General features: G+C 49.9%; 1 protein-coding gene across 1 annotated transcript; it reads left to right on the forward strand.

Moving 5' to 3' along the window:
• The first annotated feature begins 1,558 nt into the window (after positions 1–1,558).
• DLL1 (delta like canonical Notch ligand 1) lies at positions 1,559–10,602 on the forward strand. The gene is made up of 11 exons (XM_079329127.1): positions 1,559–2,485; positions 2,699–3,010; positions 3,216–3,276; positions 3,511–3,768; positions 6,215–6,275; positions 6,767–6,897; positions 7,043–7,212; positions 7,351–7,567; positions 8,524–9,316; positions 9,432–9,546; positions 9,901–10,602. Exons 1-11 carry the CDS (start codon positions 2,426–2,428, stop codon positions 9,904–9,906), a joined length of 2,184 nt encoding a protein of 727 aa, XP_079185253.1. The 5' UTR covers positions 1,559–2,425; the 3' UTR covers positions 9,907–10,602.
• The last annotated feature ends 287 nt before the right edge of the window (positions 10,603–10,889 follow it).

Below are 10,889 nucleotides of genomic sequence, written 5' to 3' on the forward strand. Positions count from 1 at the left end.
CACAGCATACCTACAGTGAGGTTATTGTAGCCAAATCCTCTCCTTTCGCACACAAGCTTAATCTGTGCTGAAATGATGTGTTACAATTAAAATGACATTTACAGAGACAGTTACACCTTGCATCCTAATGAATCCGCCTGCGCCTACCAAAGGTGTTTAAACAGAGGGCCTAAACAAAATGGAAAGCCCTGCTTCGAGTGACATGCCAGAGTCGCCCTCCAACTTTTATCCCCTGCTTCCATCCATCATTAAGAAACTGTTCAGATGGTAATAGTCTCTATCCCTTTTTCACCGCACCAGTAAACTCCTTTCCTTGTTTTAAAGATCAAAACAAAAGTTGTACTGTCTAATACGTAAAAACAAATTATAAAGGTGACGACGGGTGTAAATTTGGGCTAGTTTATTTTGTGTGCACGTGTGTGTGTGTATGTGAGTGTGTGTGTGTGTATGTGTGTGTGTGTGTTGCGGAGGGGGGAAGTGCTGGAAGGGATTTCTTTAAAAAATGTGCGGACATTGTTGTAGAGGCAGTAGCGTGCGCCGAGGGGAGCTCTTTCTCTCCCTCGCATTGTGCAGGGAGCAGGTGCTGTCTACATTACCATACAGCTGAGAGCACAAAGAGCTAACTGATTCAGCCCTCACACAATAACAAACGGCCTTAATGACAGCCACGCGAACGACACACACCAAACTCACTTTTTACTAAGCTGAAGGACGAAAAAAGAGAGAGGGAGAGAGAGAGAGACGGAGAGAGAGGGAGAGTTTGCTGGCGATGATGATAATAATCATAGAGGGGTGCGGGACCCGGGCGCAGCGAGTGGCTCTCTCCGGCAGCGGTGGTGGCGGGGACGGGACCCGTGGAGCCCCGCGAACCGGTCCCCTCCACGAGTCCCCGCCGCGAACCCGCCCGCGTCCTCCCTCGCCGCAGGACCCGGGGGGATCCCCCTGCCTCCGCCGGCGGGATGCGCGCCGTGAGCGGAGCCAAGGGAAGAGCGAGCCCCGGGTCGCTTCGTCCACGTTCGTTGTCCCCCCTCCCCAGTTATCCCGCTTCTGCCAGGGTAAATGCAGTGTGAATTTCACGGGATGGCACTCCCCTCGTTGTGGCTCGCTGGCTCCCACCTCCCTCGTCCCTTTAACGCCGGAGATGCCCCTTGGAGTAGTCACGATCACCGAGTCACTTTTTGGGGTCACGGCGGCTGCTCCGCACGTTCCGAGAGGCAATTACAGCCCGCCGTCCCCGGGGCTGCTCTCTGGCCGGAGCGTGTTGCACTGCCTCTCCCCGGTGCAGAGGGGGTGTTACCCTCTCCCCGGAGCAGAAGGGGGATTCTTGCGGTTACCAAATTTGCAGGAATGTAAATGAACACGTTTTGTGAGCGCGAAGGGGAGGGGGAGGAGGGTTGCACATTTTACAGCTCACTGACCATTTGGCGATCCATTGAGAGGAGGGTTTGGAAAAGTGGCTCCTTTGTGACAGCTCTAGCCAGATTGGGGGGCTGCTCATTTGCATCTCATTAGGCATGCAGTCGGCCGGCGGGATATAAGGGCGGCAGGCGCCCAAGGAGAGGCAGATCCTTAGCGCTTCACCCTCGGAGAGAGCCGCCGAGCCGAGCCGAGCCGCGGCGCGGAGCGGAGCGGAGCAGAGCAGAGCAGGCACCCCCTCCCCCGTAGGAGCACACCCGGACACGCTCTGTTCGCTGCTGTTGAGACACGAGCTTATTTTTGTTGGCTGGGATTCCTCTAAAAACAAAAGTAAACCCACAACAAGGAAAGAGAGCTTCGCTTCCTAAAAAAAAAAAAAAAAAAAAAAAAAAAAAGGAAAAGAGAAAAAAAAAGAAAAAAGGGGATCAAGGCTCCGACGTGACCTGCCCGCCACCGCTGCTGTTTGACACCCACCAGCCCCGACGTGCGCAGGGCGAGCGCAGCCGCGCAGAGCCGCTCCCGAATCGCACCGCCCCGGGAATTATCGCCGCTGCCTCCGCCGCTGCCTCTGCAGGGATTTCCAGATCGCCAATTTTTAATCTTCCTTGGGAAGCCTTTTCTCTGCCTCTGTTGGGAATTAAGTTGCTTTTATTTTATTATTTTTATTTTTTTTTCTTGGAGAAAAGGAGGAGCATCGTGGATTGCGAAAGAAAAAGAGTTTAACAGATAAATATTTTTTCCCGTCCTTTTTTTCCTCTCTTTTTCTTTTGCCATCCGAAAGACCTGACAGTTGCCGACAGGCTACATCTAGTGGTATCGACAAAAGGGAAAAAAAGTCAGAGACACTCCTGAAAGAAGGAGACTGTGACAGTAACTCTTCCAGCTCTGCTGGGACAAGCGGCTTTGGCCGCCGTGTTTTTTCCCTTACCCCGAGAGACACTTTCCCCTTTTCCCTCTGACGAGAAGATAAGGGGGAGGAAAGCGAGGGCACCAGAGCTGCACCTCCAAAATGGGAGGTCGGTTCCTGCTGACGCTCGCCGTCCTCTCGGTGCTGCTGAGCCGCTGCCAGGTAAGTGCCCGCGGGGTTGGGGACAGGAACGCCTGTCCCGGGGGTCCCTGCTCTGGGGGTCCCTGCGCCGGGGGGTCCCGCGAGGGATGCCAGGGACCGTCGCTGCCTGCTGCAGCCCTGGGGAGCGGGGAGGGGCTGCCAGTGCCGCCGGGCCGGGGTCGGGCTGGGGAGCGGGCTGCTCGGCGGCTGACGGGCGCTGTCCCCGCCCCGCAGGTCGGCTCCTCCGGGGTCTTCGAGCTGAAGCTGCAGGAGTTTGTCAATAAGAAGGGGCTGCTCAGCAACCGCAACTGCTGCCGCGGGGGCGGCCCCGGCGCCGGCGGGCTCCAGCAGTGCGACTGCAAGACCTTCTTCCGCGTCTGCCTCAAGCACTACCAGGCCAGCGTGTCCCCCGAGCCGCCCTGCACCTACGGCAGCGCCATCACCCCCGTCCTGGGTGCCAACTCCTTCAGCGTCCCCGACGGTGCGGGCGGAGCCGACCCCGCCTTCAGCAATCCCATCCGCTTCCCCTTCGGCTTCACCTGGCCCGTAAGTGGGGGGCGATGCTGGAGGGGGCGGCACACACCCATCCCGTCTCGTCCCGTGCCATTCCAAGAGGCCACCAGTCCCCTTGAAGTGTCAAGGTGGGAGGGGGACAGCGACTGATAACTCCTGGGGACTGGTGGCATTGCCCCTTGGGCCTACCTGCTCTCATGCTCTCCTGGTGGGTTGTCTCTGCTTCTTCTTTCCACAGGGCACCTTCTCGCTCATCATTGAGGCTCTGCACACGGACTCACCCGATGACCTCACCACCGGTAAGTGTCCTGAAACACACTTTTCCCTGCAATAATCCCAGCCCTGCAGCCCTATTTGACCCCTTTCTCTGCAGCGTGTAGCACATCCTCTACAGTAGACCTGTGGCAGGAGAGGCCAACCTGCTGGCATGCAGCCATGTCATCCCGCCTCTGCAGTTCCCCTCCCACCAGAGATGCCCCTACGCCCTGCCTGCTTTGGGCTCTCTGACCACTCTCCTCTCCCCTTTGCCGCAGAAAACCCTGAGCGCCTCATCAGCCGCCTGGCCACCCAGAGACACTTGGCAGTGGGTGAAGAGTGGTCCCAGGACCTGCACAGCAGCGGCCGCACTGACCTCAAGTACTCCTATCGCTTCGTGTGTGACGAGCACTACTACGGAGAAGGCTGCTCTGTCTTCTGCCGCCCCCGGGACGATGCCTTTGGTCACTTCACCTGTGGAGAGCGGGGCGAGAAAGTCTGCAACCCGGGCTGGAAGGGCCAGTACTGCACTGAGCGTGAGTATCCACCTCTGTGTCTCCTTGGGTGCCGCTTGCAGCAGTATCTGTGGAGCTCCTGGGGTTGCTGGAGGGGTGTTTCTCTGACATCGGGGCCCACAGGGAGGGAGAACCAAGCAATGGTGGGTGGATGTCTGGTTCTGTGCCCAAGCCTTACCAGTGTGAGGGATGGGAGATCTCAGAGTTGCCACAGAAAGTTAATGCAGACAGCCCCTTCTCAAGCCAACAAAATGTCAGTGCCAACACTACACCCTTGCTCATTTGCTTTAGACCATCTAATCTGGTAGCAAAATGTTCAGTAGTTGCTTGAGGATTTATTAAAATATATCAGGACTACTTTTTACATTTACAACCACACAACTTTGATATCATCACCAACAGGGTACTCAGCTTCAGGGGAGGGAGCTAGGCTTTGGCAACATTCGTGTGACAGGCTTATGGGTAGGCTTGCTATGGTCTGATCCTCTGGGACCTTGTATTAAGAAAAACATCGGGAAGTCCAAGACATTCTCTGTGGCTTCTAGACTGTACATTTCTCATTTAGGGTACTCATATGCTGCCACTTACAGAAATGCTGCACAAGAACGTTCATCTTCTTCCCCAGCTCTCTTCTGTGCCATTGTCACAATAATTGATACTAATAAAGTAGTGAGGGACATGAAACATACCCCAGAGCTTGAAGTTTTTGAGGCATGTGGTGTGTTGATACAGCAGGAAAATCTGGGACAGTGAGCAGATCACAGACAGGATAGTCCAGGATGTCAGATACTTTCCGGTTGTACGAGATTCCGCCCTTTGTAGATCCGTAGTGGTGTACACCCAAACCTGCACACAGAGCCCCTGCTGCAGCGTGTGATGGCATTCTCTGTTTGTGTGTATACACGGATCTGAAATATGCTGGCAGATGATGTACTGGGCCAATGCTCCTCTGCAGTCATCAAAGGGCTGGGCAGGCAGGAAGAAAACAGTTCCAGGCTGTAAAGCAGCCTTTCAGCTTTCTTCTTGTTGTGTTTTTGTTTCTCTTTAAACCCACCTACACTGTGGTCTAAGCTGAGCTGTTATCAAACCGTTCCTGATTGATTATTCACACTGTTAGTGATTGCTAGGATGCTTTTAGCACTTCAAGGTACAATGTTGCACAATAAACAGCAGGCAAAGGGGCTCGCATTTTCTTTGATAGTGTTCTAAATAAGAGCTATAACCTTTCCTATGATCAAAAGTGCCTAGCCCAGTTATGTCAAGGGGTGGGGAAAAAGGAAGCATTTTGATAATGAGCTCTTTTGGGGCTGTCAGCACATTTGAATGCCTGTACATCTCTGCTATTCCCACAGCAAAGCAGAAGGCTGTCCATCTTTCTTGACTCATTACGTACCTTCTTTGCCGTGTTTTCCCTCTCAGAAAAAAAAAAAAAAAAAACAGCTTATAGCACTGACACAAACCTACTAGGCAGGGGAGATGTGTTTATGTGTGTATGCAAAAAGAATGTTTTGCCGTTAGTGAGTGGAGCTGCCAGTTGCAGATTGCTTCCCGTTGCCTTGCCCCCAGCTCCATTCTTTCCAACTTGGAGGCGATCTGATTATCAGCACTGATTCTTTCTTTCTTTTTCTTCCCCCCTCCTTCCCCTCGCATGCCATTGTCTCCGGCTGGCTTTGTTGAATTAAAACTTTGCAGTGCCTGCTTAATGAGTTCCATAACCAGGCGAAGTAATGAGCAGAAGTCCCTTTTTTCCCTTCTCTCATCCTCCCTCCCGCTGGCCCGCTTACCTCTTTTACCAGGGCTGCACCCACCCGCCCGCCCCTTTTCGGAGCAGGGCGGAGGGGGGAAGGAGGGAGGAAGAACTTTAGACTTATTTATTTGAATAAGAAAAAAAAAAAAAAAAAGTTTTTTTGCAGCGAAATCACGCGCGTGCCATAGATTAGCTGTGGGCAGGGATAGGCTGCCCGGTCGCCGGCCGCCGGCCCCATTGGCTCCGGGGCCGGGGTATTGTTGCAGTGGGGCAGCTGCTGGGAGAGAATAGACAATAGAGCAGCTGTCTTGCACTGGCACCCTGCACACCAGCTGTCCACTCTTATCTGCACACACACTTTCGGGGGATATTAAGAGGTGGAGCTGTGTGCATAGAATTGGAAAAAAGGACTTCTGACCCTCACTGGGAAGGGAAGGGGGGTGAGGGGCTGTGGGGAAGGGAGCAATTGTGAGCCCTCTTTTGTCTGTGTGCAACTGTATTAAGAAGAATGCTCATCCCTGGTGATAAGTAAAGTGCCCAGTTACGGGGCAAGATCAATACTCCTGCAGACTCCAGAGATTAATTCAGCTGCGCTTAACTGCCCCAGCCTAGTAAAAGGGACTCACTCCCCACCCGCAAGGTGCTCTCAGACTCAGACTTGTAAAAGAGAGTTGTTTTGGCACCAGTGCTGATGTCTTTCCCTGCTTGGTTTGTTTACAGCGATTTGTTTGCCTGGATGTGACGAGCAACACGGCTTTTGCGACAAGCCTGGGGAATGCAAGTAAGTTTTCCCCTCCCTTCCTGCTTCCTTCTTTGTCTTTCAGTGCTGATGCTCTGGTGTTAAATAAGCCATTGGACATTTGAAGGGTTGGCTTAAAGGACTTTCTTCATATTAGATGGAAATTTGAGATATCCGGTTGATGCCAGATTATTCCATAAATCGAAGTATTATTCCATAAGTCAAACATCAGTGCCATTAATATTAACTTAATGGATTTACAGTGCTGTGTTTAAGATTTGGCTCTTTGTTATTGGAGTAAACAAATTAACTATCTGGAACCGTAGTCTCTCTAAGGAAGGGGAAGAAATAGCTAGGACTGATGAAAGCTGATGCTACGGTTGGACTTGGTGACTTTCTCACATGAAGGATCACCGAGGGCTTTTAGGAAACTTGATCCTTGGCATCAATATGCTTGCAGAGTTTGTGATACGGTTTCCAACTGTGAGAAGTCTAAATCTGATGAGACTTTGTTGTCATCTTTTTTTTTTCAGATGCAGAGTGGGCTGGCAGGGGCGATACTGTGATGAGTGCATCCGATACCCAGGCTGCCTTCATGGTACCTGTCAGCAGCCGTGGCAGTGCAACTGCCAGGAAGGCTGGGGTGGCCTTTTCTGCAACCAGGGTGAGTTCTCAGTCCTCACCTGAGCATCTGTTTTAAAATGTAGAAAGCAGGCAACTGTTTTCAGCTCACCCACCCTCTGCTAGCCTTGCAAGGTAGCAAGAATCGTGGCTGCTCTCCTTAAAAAAAGAAATTATATCTTTTACAGACCTGAACTACTGCACCCACCACAAGCCCTGCAAGAACGGTGCCACGTGCACCAATACTGGTCAGGGGAGCTACACTTGTTCATGCCGACCTGGGTACACAGGCTCCAACTGTGAGATTGAAATCAATGAATGTGATGCCAACCCTTGCAAGAACGGTGGAAGCTGCACTGTAAGTTAGAGTTGTTTGTGTCATCTGAAACTCCAAGGGAGAAGTTAATGTCAGTTTTACTAATTTTCAAAATCCCTTTTTGGATTTCAGAGCAAGTTCTGACAAATGTTTTGATCGTTTCTCGTCTCTTCCCCCCAGGATCTGGAGAACAGCTACTCCTGTACCTGCCCCCCAGGCTTCTATGGGAAGAACTGCGAGCTGAGCGCCATGACCTGCGCTGACGGGCCGTGCTTCAATGGCGGGCGCTGCACCGACAACCCTGACGGGGGCTACAGCTGCCGCTGCCCACTGGGCTATTCTGGCTTCAACTGCGAGAAGAAGATCGATTACTGCAGCTCCAGCCCTTGCGCTAATGGTAAGGCCAAACATGCTATGGTGGTCTTCTGGAAGGAGACCATACACTTGCTTTGGCTTCTGGTCTGGAGTTCACAGCAAGGCACCCTGATCAATCATAGAATCATAGAATGGTCTGGGCTGGAAAGGACCTTAAAGGTCATCTAGTTCCAAGCCTCTGCCATGGGCAAGGACACCTTTCACGAGACCAGGCTGTTCAAAGCCCCATGCAACCTGGCCTTGAACACTGCTAGGGGATGAAACATCCACCACTTCTCTGAGCAACTTGTTCCCTCACAGTAAAGAATTTTTTCATAGCATCTCATCTAAACCTGCTCTCTTTCAGTTTAAAGCCATTCTGTCCTGCCCTATCATTACATCCTCTTGTAAAAACATCTTTGTCATGTCAATAGTTGACTTGGTAGAGGATCTGTACTAAGAAAGTGATGGCATGGCTTGGGCTGTTGCTGCAGATTGCATTTTCTGATGGGGTGGCTGTGGCCAAGTAACTTGGTCTGAAGGTTCATGCATGAAAATCTGGAAGATTATACTTTGAAATCCTTTGCAAAGAGTCTTAGAGGTCTGTGGATATTACTTGTAATCTGGTAACAGTAATCTTCCTGATTTGATTAAACCAGTGAAGACTTTCTTTACTGTAGTCCTCCTTATTCATTGCCACTCAAACTCTGTAACATGAGATGTAGTACTAATTTGACCTGGACTAGTGTTCTGGTTCAAGATGAGTGAAATATTAAAAAAGGAATAGGACTGAGAATGAAAAATAAATCTGCTTATCAATAATCTTTCTTCAAAAAATGTGCTTTTTATTTTGGATCAGACTTGGCAAAGGTCGAGCTAACCTCTCTGAAAGAAAGGTTTCCTCAGCTGCTGGCTGTGCCAGTTGCCCTGAGAGCAGCGAGTGGGGAGCTGCTGTGTCTGGCTGCCACCACTCAGCTCGTCCCTCTCTCTGTTTTGCAGGAGCCCAGTGTGTTGATCTGGGGAACTCCTACATCTGCCAGTGCCAGGCTGGCTTCACCGGGAGACACTGTGATGACAACGTGGACGACTGCGCCTCCTTCCCCTGCGTCAACGGAGGGACCTGCCAGGACGGCATCAATGACTACTCCTGCACCTGCCCCCCAGGATACAACGGGAAGAACTGCAGCACCCCGGTGAGCAGATGCGAGCACAACCCTTGCCACAATGGGGCCACCTGCCACGAGAGGAACAACCGCTACGTCTGCGAGTGTGCCCGGGGCTACGGCGGGCTCAACTGCCAGTTCCTGCTCCCGGAGCCGCCTCAGGGACCCGTCATCGTGGACTTCACCGAGAAGTACACGGAAGGCCAGAACTCCCAGTTCCCCTGGATCGCCGTCTGCGCTGGGATTATTCTGGTCCTCATGCTGCTGCTGGGCTGTGCTGCTGTGGTCGTCTGCGTCAGGCTCAGAGTGCAGAAGAGGCACCACCAGCCTGATGCCTGCAGGAGTGAGACTGAGACTATGAATAACCTGGCAAACTGCCAGCGTGAGAAGGACATTTCCATAAGTGTCATTGGTGCCACTCAGATTAAAAACACAAATAAGAAAGTAGACTTTCACAGCGATAACTCTGATAAAAATGGCTACAAAGTCAGATACCCGTCAGTGGATTACAATTTGGTGCATGAACTCAAGAATGAGGACTCAGTTAAGGAGGAGCACAGCAAATGTGAAGCCAAGTGTGAAACGTATGATTCAGAGGCAGAGGAGAAAAGTGCAGTACAACTAAAGAGGTATATCACATCTGAGTGCAGAGGGCAGCCTGGCTTTGAAGGGGGAGTGTGTATCACATAGGTAGCATTAAGCAACAGCCATCTGACCTGTTCTTTCTCTTTTTGCCTTCAATAGTGATACTTCTGAAAGAAAGCGACCAGATTCAGTATATTCCACTTCAAAGGACACAAAGTACCAGTCGGTGTATGTCATATCAGAAGAGAAAGACGAGTGCATCATAGCAACTGAGGTTAGTAGGTTTGGAACAGCAGAGGAAAGTCTTGGTCTGCAGCTCCCATCCAATACATGCCAGGGCAGATAAACTCCTTTCCATAATGCCTCAGTGGTTTGCACCTGGTGAAATCCAGCCAGCTTGAGTTTGTGATGCTGTGAATGTTGTAAAGACAAGCTCAGTGTCTTGCTGCTGTGAATGTTGTGAGTTTGACAGGTTTTGTAGACTAGGGTACAATGGCAGTGTGGTTGAGGTGTGCTGAGCCATCCCTTGGTATGCTTCGTGCAGAGTCCTGACCCTGTGCAGCCTTACAGTCCTCTTCATATATTTCATTAACCTCTCCTGATCTCTGCTTGTGTTTCTTCTTTCCAGGTGTAAACCAGAGGTGATATGGCAAGGTGGTTGTTCAGAACAATTTCAGATGAGACATGCCCCGATGAATGCTGCTGAAAGAGGAATGGGAGATAGATTCCTTCACTGACTGCTGCTGAGAAACTAAATTCAGGCTTGAGCTGGTTCTCTACTGAAGTTAGCAAAGTGACTGCAAAATAAAGAAACAAGATGGACACCAGGCAAGGGTCTGTGTTCAAGGATTACTGTTGCACTGCCTTTTATGAATTTTATCATTGCACTATGGTCAGTTGCTTTTCTATATATATTTAAATGAATGGACTTAATTCCTACATAAGAAGCATGCACTGCCTGAAGTGTATATTTTGGATTATTATGAGCCAGTCTTTTCTTGAATTAGAGACACAAACACTGCCTTTATTGTCTTTTTTGATACTAAAATGTGTTTTTACTAGGTGAGAAAAAGTGTGTTATTTTTTTGAATCTGTAAAAATATTTTCATGATAATTGTAAAGCTTGAGTATTTTGTGATGTTCATTTTTTTATAATTTAAATTTTTTGGTAAATATGTACAAAGGCACTTCGGGTCTATGTGACTATATTTTTTTGTATATAAATGTATTTATGGAATATTGTGCAAATGTTATTTGATTTTTTTTACCGTTTTGTTAATGAAGAAATTCATTTTTAAAATATTTTTCCAAAATAAATATTATTAATGATAACCAGAGTGCTATGTTTATTCTGTATCTGATGATAAATTGATGGAACTTTGCAACCAGGTATCTGACAGGCCTCTGTGGACTCATGGGGGCATTGAGGAGGACTGAGAAGTATTACAAAGAGTGGGGAACAACTTGTTGTGTGCAAGCTCTCCATCTTTCCCCTCCTAACCTTCTGACCTGTTGACCCCATGTTGTGCATACCCCAAAGGCAAATGGCAAAACCTCGAGTAATATTTGCCCAGTCATGTTGGGCTGTGTTTATATAAACACATATGGAGTCACTTC

The sequence above is a fragment of the Erithacus rubecula genome, assembly GCF_903797595.1.
Source record: "Erithacus rubecula genome assembly, chromosome: 2".
NCBI classification, from domain to species: domain Eukaryota; kingdom Metazoa; phylum Chordata; class Aves; order Passeriformes; family Muscicapidae; genus Erithacus; species Erithacus rubecula.

Coding starts and splice junctions, on each gene's coding strand:
- DLL1 (XM_079329127.1), top strand. CDS start 2,426: ATGGGAGGTCGGTTCCTGCTGACGCTCGCCGTCCTCTCGGTGCTGCTG. Junction 2,486..2,698: donor TGCTGCTGAGCCGCTGCCAG/GTAAGTGCCCGC, acceptor CCCGCCCCGCAG/GTCGGCTCCTCCGGGGTCTT. Junction 6,898..7,042: donor TGGCCTTTTCTGCAACCAGG/GTGAGTTCTCAG, acceptor TATCTTTTACAG/ACCTGAACTACTGCACCCAC.